The sequence below is a fragment of the Tauraco erythrolophus genome, chromosome 5 (genome assembly GCF_009769465.1).
Source record: "Tauraco erythrolophus isolate bTauEry1 chromosome 5, bTauEry1.pri, whole genome shotgun sequence".
Lineage (NCBI taxonomy): Eukaryota > Metazoa > Chordata > Aves > Musophagiformes > Musophagidae > Tauraco > Tauraco erythrolophus.
The window spans coordinates 20124567-20135274 of NC_141469.1; the positions used below are offsets into that span (position 1 = coordinate 20124567).

The 10708-nt window shown below is 47.0% G+C and overlaps 1 protein-coding gene across 1 annotated transcript in view; it reads left to right on the forward strand.

The window, feature by feature from the left end:
- Window positions 1–1206: 1206 nt before the first annotated feature.
- Window positions 1207–10708, forward strand: part of HNRNPD (heterogeneous nuclear ribonucleoprotein D) — an 11974-nt gene continuing 2472 nt past the window's right edge. The window contains 9 exon segments of the mRNA XM_086611591.1: window positions 1207–1302; window positions 1305–1396; window positions 5115–5283; window positions 8037–8198; window positions 9302–9430; window positions 10349–10448; window positions 10543–10565; window positions 10567–10675; window positions 10678–10689. Of these exon segments, the coding sequence (XP_086467717.1) occupies window positions 1207–1302; window positions 1305–1396; window positions 5115–5283; window positions 8037–8198; window positions 9302–9430; window positions 10349–10448; window positions 10543–10565; window positions 10567–10675; window positions 10678–10689 (892 nt within the window).

The window sequence follows — 10708 nt, forward strand, 5'->3', positions numbered from 1 at the left end:
CCTCGAAGTTAGCTCCTGTACTGGAATCTTCTCAACTGGATCAGAAACAGGTTTCTCATTTAGTGGTACTAGCAAGCAACATAAGCCTGAATGAATGATTGCTGGAGAAACAAGCTGCTTCAACCAGCAGGTTGTCTCCTGAATAGAAAAACAACTGGGATGGGTAAGTGAACGTGTACATGTTCTGCCTGAGGCCAAAGGATGGCAGCAGTCTGTCTGGAGTTTTCTTCTCAGTGTAGCACCAAACCTTGCTTGTTAGAAGAGTAAAGTGAAATGCAAGTAGCTAGTTCACAGGGGAGACTGGTGTTGCAAACTTCAAAAGGGAGTATCTGGGTAGAGGTTTCTCTAAAAGTTTCCAAACCATACTTTCAGTGTTTATTTCTCTCTTGGGCAGCTGAGTATTTTATCATCTCCTGCCATACGCAGAGCTGCATACTGTAACTGCTGTGGGTTAAGCACTTGGGCTATCTGGGGAGGTTCCTGTTGCCCTAGGAGCTAGGTTGGATGCAAGAAGACTCACTGACGTCGCTGCTACAACTAAAGAAACAGCACATGGCTGCTGAGAGAAGCTACCGGTGGTATGTGACTCTACTCCCAACTTTTCCAGTGCACAGCTGGATGCAAGCAGCCGTCCTTCTAAGTGTCTCTGGGTGGCTGCAAGCATTGCAATAAACGACTTGTCTACAGCCAAGTTTTACTTTTGATGTCGAAAGCTTCGTTTCGGTAGCTTCATGCACCGGATGCTCCGGGGGGTGGGCCACAGGTCGCACGGTGCCCGGGAGGCTCAGTGCGGGCCATCACCGCCGGCCCGGGTCCCCGCAGGGCTCGCCCCGCGCCTTGCTCCGCAGCTCGCCATCTCGACAAGCCCAGAGGCGCTGCGGGCGGGCGGGAGAGCCGCCGGAGGAGCGGCGCGGCGCTCACAAGCAGCCGGTGCCAGACAGCTCTGGGCCCGGAGCGCCCCCCCCCCGCCCGCGTCGCTGCGAGGCGGTGTCACGTGACCGCGCCCGCCGCGCTCTTTCCGTCCGCCATTTTAGGTTGGGTCGGTGGCGGCGCCATTAAAAAAAGCAAGCGAAGGGAGGACGGCTCGGTGTGCTCGTGCCGTTGCCGGGCCGCGAGCGGGGCCGGGGCCTCGCGGGGAAGCGGCAGCAGGGCCGGAGGCGGCGGGCGGTCGCCGGCCGGCCGGCGCGGGTCAGCCGCAGCGGCGCCATGTCGGAGCAGCAGTTCACCATGGACTCGACAGCGGCGGGCGCCGGAGGCAGCTCGGCGGAGCCGGCGGAGCAGCCTGAGGGGCTGGCGGGGGGCTGGGGCGGGAGGGCGCCGACGGGGGAGGCAGCGGCGGCGGGATTGAGTCGGAGGGAGCCAAGATCGACGCCAGCAAGAACGAGGAGGACGAGGGGTGAGCGGGCGGATCCGCGCGAGTGCCCCGCGGCTTTTGTCTGCTTGGCGGCTTCCTGCTGGGGCGGGCGGCGGGATCCGGCGTCCCGTGCCCGGCCTTGCCTGGCCCGGCGCTGCCCCGCTCGCCGCCCTGTTTGTTTACTTGGCGCCGTGGCGACGTCACGTACCGGGCCGGGCTGGCGGGGGCGGGCCGCCGGCGGAGCGCGAGCGGCGGTGCCGCTGAAGCACCTCCGCCTTCCTGGGTGCCGGGAGCACCGGGGCGAGAGGAGCGGGACGGAGGCCAGCGGGCGCGGGGAGCGGGCCCGCGCTCCGGCGGGCGGGCTGGTTCTCTCCCCAGAGCGGGGCGTCTCGGGCGCTAGCCGGCGGGTAAAGGGAGACTGGCAGCCCAGCGCGGCCGGGGCCCGACGTGCCCTTGGTGCGGCTTGATCGATAGCTGGCTTCCCCTTCGGCACTGCAGGGAGTCGGGGCGGTACCGTGCTCCGGGTCGGTTTCGAAGTTAGCGGGAGCGGCGCTTTCCCGAGGTTCCAGCCGCTGCAGTCAAGCGGGAAAAGTTTCATGCCCCTGTCAGCCCAAATCCCGCGGCGGTTGGCGCCGACTGGTCCGTAAGTGCCCGTCCAGTGTGATGTGTGCCAAACTACACACTTTTTTTTTTTTTTGTGGACTTTTTTTCTAAAAGTTAGTGTGCAGTGCGTGTATTCCAGGACGGTGCATTGCGGCTGAATGCTCAGGTTGCAATCGCTTAGTGTTGAGGTATATTGCAAACATAAACTGCGTGTCAGTTGCATGTCAGCGAGAGGCACAAGGCATCTTGACTTCTTCCGACCCTAAACCATTCCTCCTCTTCTCGTGAAACGCACTGTGAGGAAGATTCATTTAGGCGACAGCTTAAGAATGAAGTTAACTTTCAGCCTTCTAAGGGTCTCTGCCTGATGCTTGTCATGGGGCAGTGTCGCTTTCATATAGCAGGTGAAATTCACTTATAATAAATCCAGTTGCAGGTCAGGCTGCTGCTGTGTGCTGTCTTCTGTCAGGCCAATAAGAAACTCAAGCAGCAGGTCTGTTTTTGATCAAGGCAGAAGATAAACTGGATAAAGGAACGCTGGCTACTGTGTCCTGTAGAGAGTTACTGCGAAACCTTCTGGAGCGTCTTCCTACTTCTTAATAACCCGGGATGTTGCTGAAAACAGGGAGAGAGAGCGGGAACCTTTTTCGAGTATTTGGTAGGGTTAGTGAAAACATAGGATGTTTTTGTTACTTCTCACCTGCTCTTAATGGCTTTAAGTACCTTCGCAGTTTGTGCATTGTTTTACTTTTTGCCCTTGAGTACACGCCTGTTAAAAGATTTTCATGTGGAAGCCTGTCCTCTTTTGAGTCAACACTGCCTAGAAAAAGTTGTCACTGAGTGGTGCAGTGACATTGGGCAGTGATTACTTGTAGCATACATTAAGTCGTAGTTTAGTTAAGTGGGTTTTTTGACCTGTCAGTTCTTATAGGTAATGCTGCATAGGAGACAAAGTGTTTTGACAGCTCTCTTGGTAGTAGAGAGAAAACAGCACATCCTTGGTAGCTGCTGGGTGCGGGTACATTGGAGTTTCCTTTGCATTAGGAATCAAGAGACATTGTCTTCAGGAAAACGCAGTGCGCAGGTTCTCGTACTGTCATAGCTCCTCTATGAGAACTGCGGGACTTGAGAAATCCACATTTTGGCAACTGCCAGACAACTTCCCGATTAGCCTGTTGGAGGAAGGCCAAAGCCACTCGTCCTGGTGATGTCTATGGTCTGTTTAGCTAGATCTGAAGTTTGAAAAGCTTCCCAGTACACTTGTGGTGCACACTTTGGAAAACTGTATGCGCTGACATGACAAACCTCAGTTTTGCAGTGGAGCAGTAGCTCATCACCTTCTGTAGTGGCAAGCTGAAGCAGTCATGTTTTGCTGCTTTGTAACTGGACTCACAGATGCAGTTATTGCTGGTGGAAACAAAATCTTTCGTATGGCTGTCAGTTTCAACTTGTGTTCTTGACCCGTCTTGCTTGTGATATAAAGCAGAGTTTTGTATGTAACGATTGTTTATAAAACAAGTTTTGTGTATGTTAATGGTTTGATGATAACTGTAAACCAGGTGTTTTTATGTCATGTAGCAAGTGTATGTTTCGTAGTAACTGCTAGAGTATCCCTGTCCTCCATGTGTCAGAAATACGATGCCGCCTCCTCTGTACGTGTTGTGTTTTGCCTCTTAAAAAAACCCCACAAAACAAACAAAAAGAACATTATGATGGATGAACACAAGGACACAAAGCAACTATACTGGTATGAGGTTGCTGGTTTATTTCCATATTGGTCCTGAAGACAGTAAAACGTCACACTAGAAAGGGCTTTTAGTGTTTTGTTGAAGAGACATCTGGAACTATGGGAAAAGTGAATAAAGGGATAGGGTATCGGTGCTCCTGTTTACAGACTATCAAGACTTTTTATAGAAACATCTGAAGCTCCTGAATGCCCTCATCTGTATGGAGGTTGGATATGTTTGTCAGAAGCTGAATGCTCTTGTTAATTCTGTAAGAGCACAGCTAATTCAACAGTTAGTTCACACGAGCAGCTTTTGATTTGAGAGAGTTTAACTTGTGGAAGTACAATGCAATTGTACATGATTGGCAGAATATTTGTATGTGTGTGGAAAGCAGAGTTAGAAACATGCTACAGTAATTTTTCAGGTTTTCTGATAACTGTCTATATGAGTTTGAAATAAGTTGGTACGATGAAAATGGACAAAGCTTTGTAGAAGTGTTTTTATAGATCATAATGGGTCATACTTTTGTTTTGAGCCCGTTATAAAATGTTCTTTATCAGTATGAGAAGAGATCATCTCACATCAATCTTCTTTGGAAAGGGTGCATAAGCCATATGCCTAATAACTAGGAATGTTTCATTTATGTGCATATTTTGATGCAAATCATAAAGTGTTTCTTCTCAAGACACAGTGGTTCTTGATTTTTTTTTTTTTTTTTGTGGCTTAATGTGATGGGAATGGTCATGATTTGATTCCAGGCTTCCAGTGTGCTTTTGAAAAAACAAGTCGTGATCAGCGTTACCTGCTGTACACATTGCCCAGCAACACTGGTCCTGAGGTAATATATTGAGAAGATGTTCTTGTGATTGTATTGAATTATGCCAGGTGTTTATATTCTGGGTTTTTTTTGAGGAATTATAAGTTTTGACCATCCAGTACTTAGCTTTTTTACAGCTTTCTGAGGAAGGGGACTTCACTGAACTTTGTTTGTTTTAGTTTACTAATACTGGCATATGTCCAATCCAGAGTAGTAAATAATGCTTCTGTTAACAGCACTGCCTTATAAGTCTGTTCTGCCTGTATTCGTTTCATAAGCAGTCGTGTGGAGTTTCTACAGGTAACTAAATGGAATTAAGCCTGTGGTGGGAATGCAAGGAAGTAGTAAATACGTTTTCGTCACACTTTGTAGCTTGAGATAGCAGAGTAAGCAACTGCAGCAGAAGATGATGTAAAACTTGTGTACATGTAAGTCTTTATCTAATCTGGCCAGGATTGTTTAAGCAAGTTCATCAAAAAGTTCGGGCCTATGTGTGCTGTGTCACTGATAAAATTCTGCTATTTCCTTACACTAGGTAACTGAGCTCATAAAGCTTGACAGCACAGGATTTGGGGTAAGATGCATTAACAAATTAACCATTTTGTCTTAACAGGAAAATGTTTATTGGCGGCCTTAGCTGGGACACTACAAAGAAAGATCTGAAAGACTATTTCTCTAAATTTGGTGAAGTCGTAGACTGCACTCTGAAGTTAGATCCCATCACTGGGCGATCGAGAGGCTTCGGCTTTGTACTCTTCAAAGAATCGGAGAGCGTAGATAAGGTAGTGTTCATGTAATGAAACAACTTGTTCAATTTTAGGTAGCAAAGACACAGCACTCAGGCGATTGTATGCATAGTTGTTTGTATGTGATCTGTTAAAGATGATTCTGGGACACAGTGTGTTAAGATGCTTGTGGAAATCTTTTTCCTAAACTGTCTTACTCATGGTGCAGTGGCCAGGACTAAGTATGGCTTTAGGTACTTACAGGGGAGTGTACTGCAAGCAGCTGGAGTTGAGCACTTTACAAACACCATATAAAATGGCTGCTGCCTGTCACTGTGAAAGCAGTAATTTACAAAGAACTTCAAGTCTTTGCATTACAGAGCTGCAATGTGAACCTCTGGAGTAGAGCCAGTGGCTGTGATAGATTTGGGCTTTATCCAAGCAAAAATTAGCCGTTAACCTTTCTAAATGCTGTTGAGACACCACACTCAAAAGTTTTCACCTCCAGTGACCTTTGGCAGTATCACAGAATCGTAGAATGGTTTGGGTTGAAAGGGACCTTAAAAATGATGATAGTTTCCATTTCCCCTGGCACACACACCTTCAACTAGATCAGGTTGCTCAAAGCCTCATCCAGGGATAGGCAGCCACACCTTCTCTGGGCAACCTGTTCCAGTGCCTCACCACCCTCAGAGTGAAGGATTTCTTCCTTAGATCTAATCTATAATTTCCCCTCTTTCAGTTTAAAGCCATTGCCCCTTGTCCTGTCACTTCACACCCTTGTAAAAGTCCCTCTCCAGCTTCCTTGTAGGCCACTTTTAGGCACTGGAAGGCTGCTAGAAGGTCTCCCCAGAGCCTTCTCTTTCTCCGGCTGAACAGCCCCAACTCTCTCAGCCTGTCTTCACAGGAGAGGTTCTCCAGCCCTCTAGCTGTCTTAGTGGCCCTCCTCTGGACTCATTCCACAGGGCAGTATTCCAGGTGACGTCTCATGAGAGCAGAGGACAGAATCACCTCCCTCGACCTGCTGGCCACACTTCTTTTCATACAGCCCAGGATACTTTGGCTTTCTGGGCTGCAGGCACACACTGCTGGCACACTGCTAGCTCATGTTGAGCTTCTCATCAACAACACCCCCAAGTCTTTCTCTTCAGGGCTGTTCTCAATCCATTTCTGCCCAGTCTGTGTTTGTATGCTTGGGATTGCCTTGACCCAAGCACAGGGACCTTGTTATTTGGCCTTGTTGAACTTCATTAAGTTCTCCGTGGGCCCAGCTCTCAAGCGTGTCAGGGTCCCTCTGGATGGCATATCCTTCCCTCCAGTGTGTTGACCACGCCACACAGCTTGGTGTCATCAGTAAACTTGCTGAGGGTGCACTTAGTCCCATTGTCCATGTTGCTGACAAAGATATTGAACAGCACCAGACCTGATACAGACCCCTGAGGAACGCCACTTGTCACTGGTCTCCACTTGGACATGGAGCTGTTGACCCACAACTCTTGGAGTGCAACCGTCCAGCCAGTTCCTTATCCGCTAAGTGGTCCATTGTCAAATCCATGTCTCTCCAATTCAGAGATAAGGATGTCGTGCAGGACACTGTCAAATGCTTTGAACAAGTCCAAGTAGATGACGTCAGTTGCTCTTCCTTTACCCACCAGCGCTGTAACCCCGTTGTAGAAGGCCCACCAGATTTGTCAGGCACAATTTGCCCTTAGTGAAGCCATGTTGGCTGTCACCAGTCACCTCCTTATTTCCATGTGCCTTAGCATAGTTTCCAGGAGGATCTGCTCCATGAGCTTGCCAGGCACAGAGGTGAGACTGACTGGCCCGGAGTTCCCTGGGTCTTCCTTTTTCAAAAATGGGGGGCTATGTTTCCCCTTTACCAGTTGATGGAAACTTCACCAGACTGCCGCAACTTCTTAAGTATGATGAATAGTGGCTTAGCAACTTCATCTGCCAGTTCCCTCAGGACCTGCAGATGCATTCCATCAGGTCCCATGGACTTGTGCACCTTCAGGTTCCTTAGATGGTCTCTAACCTGATATTCTGCTACAATGGGCGTTCTTCATTCTCCCAGTCCCTGCCTTTGCCTTCTGTGACTTTGGCATGCGGCTGGAGCACTTGCTGAGTAACCTCAGCCTTCTGTATGTCTTGGGTAACCAGGTCTCTTGTTTCTTTCCAGAAAGGGCCCGTGTTTTCCCTTGTCCTGCTTTTATGACTGACATACCTGTACAAGTTTTGTTGCCTTTGGTGTCCCTGGCCAGATTAATTCTATCAGGGCTTTAGTTTTCTAACCTGTTCCCTAGCTGCTCGAGCAGTTTCTTCTCTGTATTCCTCCTAGACTACCTGTCACTTCTTCCACCCTCTGGAGGCTTCCCTTTTGTGTTTCAGTTTGTCCAGCAACTCCTTGTTCATCTGTGCAGGCTCCCTGGTGTTTCTGCCTGACTCCCTTTTTGTTGGGTGCATCACTCCTGAGCTTGGAGGAGGTGATGCTTGAATATTAACTATTAATTTTAGATAAGTATCTAAAGTTCAGATTCTTGACTTCATGATAGTAGAGTACGTTCTGAGAAATCTTACACTCTTACTTCACCTGGCTGATTTGTGGTTGCAGGTGACTTGAAGGACTTTGTCAGAACTGTCTGTGTCAGTGGATAGTGATGAAAATCATGGAACTGTTTGGTTTTGTGCAAGAAGTTATTGCTGTAATTAAAGTATTTGAAACAAAGTATAAAATAACTAGGCCTAGCTCAAACATTAGTGACACATACTAGCGTGAACTGCCAGTGAGATTGTGTTTTAATTTTCCACAGGTCATGGACCAGAAGGAGCACAAGCTGAATGGAAAGGTCATTGATCCGAAAAGAGCTAAAGCCATGAAAACAAAAGAACCCGTTAAAAAGATTTTTGTTGGGGGCTTATCTCCAGACACGCCTGAGGAGAAAATAAGGGAATATTTTGGAGGTTTTGGTGAGGTGCGTGGTTAAATAAACTGCTTATACTTATAGAACCTTTTCTATCTTCACAAATTTAGTAATAAAAAGCAGCCCACAAATGCAACCCGCATGGATGCTACCATAAGCTTAATGGCCAGTGTAGTTCCATGTGTCTCAGTAGTCACAATTTTAATATAGGGGTATGTATTAGAGACTGTGAGTTGCATAAACTGGGTTAATGGAAGGATGAGGTGGGATAAGTCAGAGAGTCAGGACAGGCGTGGGAGACTGTTTTTGAGCATGCTGCTTTGGTCAGTTGGGTGAGATGCTCTTCAGCCACCCCAGCTGATCTGCTACGGCACAGATTGAGGCAATTTGCTTAAATTCTGTGCAACTGTGTTGTCTGTGTCTCTCTCTGTCCCTGGTTTTTGGTGGTGCAAAAATATCACTGCAGTCCTTACAAGCTGGCCTTGTATGAGCTTGGTGCAGCTGTTGCTTCCCTACTGGTTCTCAGATGTTGCCAGTATCGGGTCATGACAGCTCCGTTGTCAGGGAATTTGTCAAGTACCTGACATCTTACTGCCTTACAGACAGTTCACTCTGGATTGTGGACTTTAACTACTGTTTGCCTAGGCTGAAGTCTTGTGTGCCATATGTGAGAACTTTACTCTATGCTTGTAGTCAGGTGTAAAATTTGCTCTGGTTAACATACAATTGTAGCAGCATGTGGGACAAACGGATCTATGCACTTGCACAAAGCACATCTTTTTTGTGTGAAACTTTAGGGTGAGGTCTGCTCAAAGTTTGAAACACTATTAACTTCAGTCTTAACTGAGTTAAAACTGAAAGTCAAAACCGGACTGTTTATCGGCACAACCAAAATATTCTTTGTGCACTGTATGTTTTATGAGTTCCTGATGGGCAAATGAGTTAGAGGGAAAAAACTTTTTACACAACTTGTGAACACTGCTTCTAGTGAAGGTGAGGTTTGTGATGCTGACGGTGATGGTTGCTAGTGATGTTAGGCCATACAAAGGAGGCATGTTATCATATTCAAGTCTAATAATTTCAGTTAATGAATACGACCTGCTAGAAACATTTTAAGTGGCAGGATAAAAGATAAAATCGCTGTCTTCTAACAGGTTGAATCGATAGAACTCCCCATGGACACCAAAACGAACAAGAGGCGTGGATTTTGCTTCATACTTTCAAGGAGGGGAACCAGTGAAGAAAATATGGAAAAGAAATACCACAATGTTGGGCTTAGTAAAGTAGGTGGAGTTTTTCCTAGAGAAACTGAGCAATGACAATAGACGGAGTTACATTATCAATTGCATCTGTGTGGGGATAGTAGTCTGACAATGTCGGTAAGCATGACTTCTCACATGTAGGCATGAAGCCTTGAATTGTTCATATAGGGGCTAGGATAGGTTACTGTCATCTTAACTTACGAGCTGAAGGGGTTTCTGCTGAGATTTTGTTGGCACCCCTGTGGAGAGAGGGCTGGGCCACAGAGTAGGCGTTCATTGTGAAGCTCCCACATTCCCTAGCTGTGCGGTCCGAGTGCTGCGTCAATGATCTGCCGTATCAGGCTGCACCATGTTTGTTTCTGGCAGCTGGATCTTTGTGTGCTTAATACGGAAATATTTTGTTGTTTTAACTAAAATTTCAGTTTACCTTAGAGTGCTCCAAACGGAAATGAAATGGGAAACTTACGCTTTCCTGTTGGAAGTTACAGTCCTTTCAGAAACCTGGTTAAAATTCAACCTGACAAAACAAAAACTCAAATTGTAGGTGTTCTCTTCTTCATTGGGTAAATATGTAGTGGAAGCTTTAGAACCAGTTGAGTAAAAATGTTATCATACTTTTGTACTCAGATTTTATTGCACTTTTCCCAGAGAAGTAGACCTCAGAGGTCTATTTCAAAGGAGAGACAGGAAAACATACAAAGAAACAAGCATTATTTTCAGAATTGGTTCTACTGGTAGAAAAACTAGGAACTTGAAATGTTTTTATAACGCAAGCATCTCACAACTGTTTTCAAGTTGGAGAGTGTAAGCGTCCATTTTTTTTCAGGGAGAGCACTAGGGTGACCAAATCCTATTTTCTGCTCAGTGTTCGTTAAGTTTAAGAATGCTTGTGAGGATTATCTTTGCTAATTGAATCTGACTTTAACTTTCTGTTTCCAGTGTGAATAAAGTAGCTATGTCCAAAAGGAACAGTACCAGCAGCAGCAGCAGTGGGGGAGTCGAGGAGGATTTGTCGGAAGAGCTCGAGGAAGAGGTGGAGGTAAGCTTGCACTGAAGGGGTTCTGGAAGACAAGGGGGCTCACTTGAATGAAACAATCTCCTGCAGCTCTGAGTTTTGGCACATTGCATTGCAGGCCCCAGTCAAAACTGGAACCAGTGGATACAGCAACTACTGGAATCAAGGGTATGGGAACTATGGGCTACAACAGCCAAGGGTATGGAGGTTAGGAGGATATGACTACACTGGTTACAACAACTACTACGGATATAGGACTATAGCAGTAAGTACTGAACTTCTTA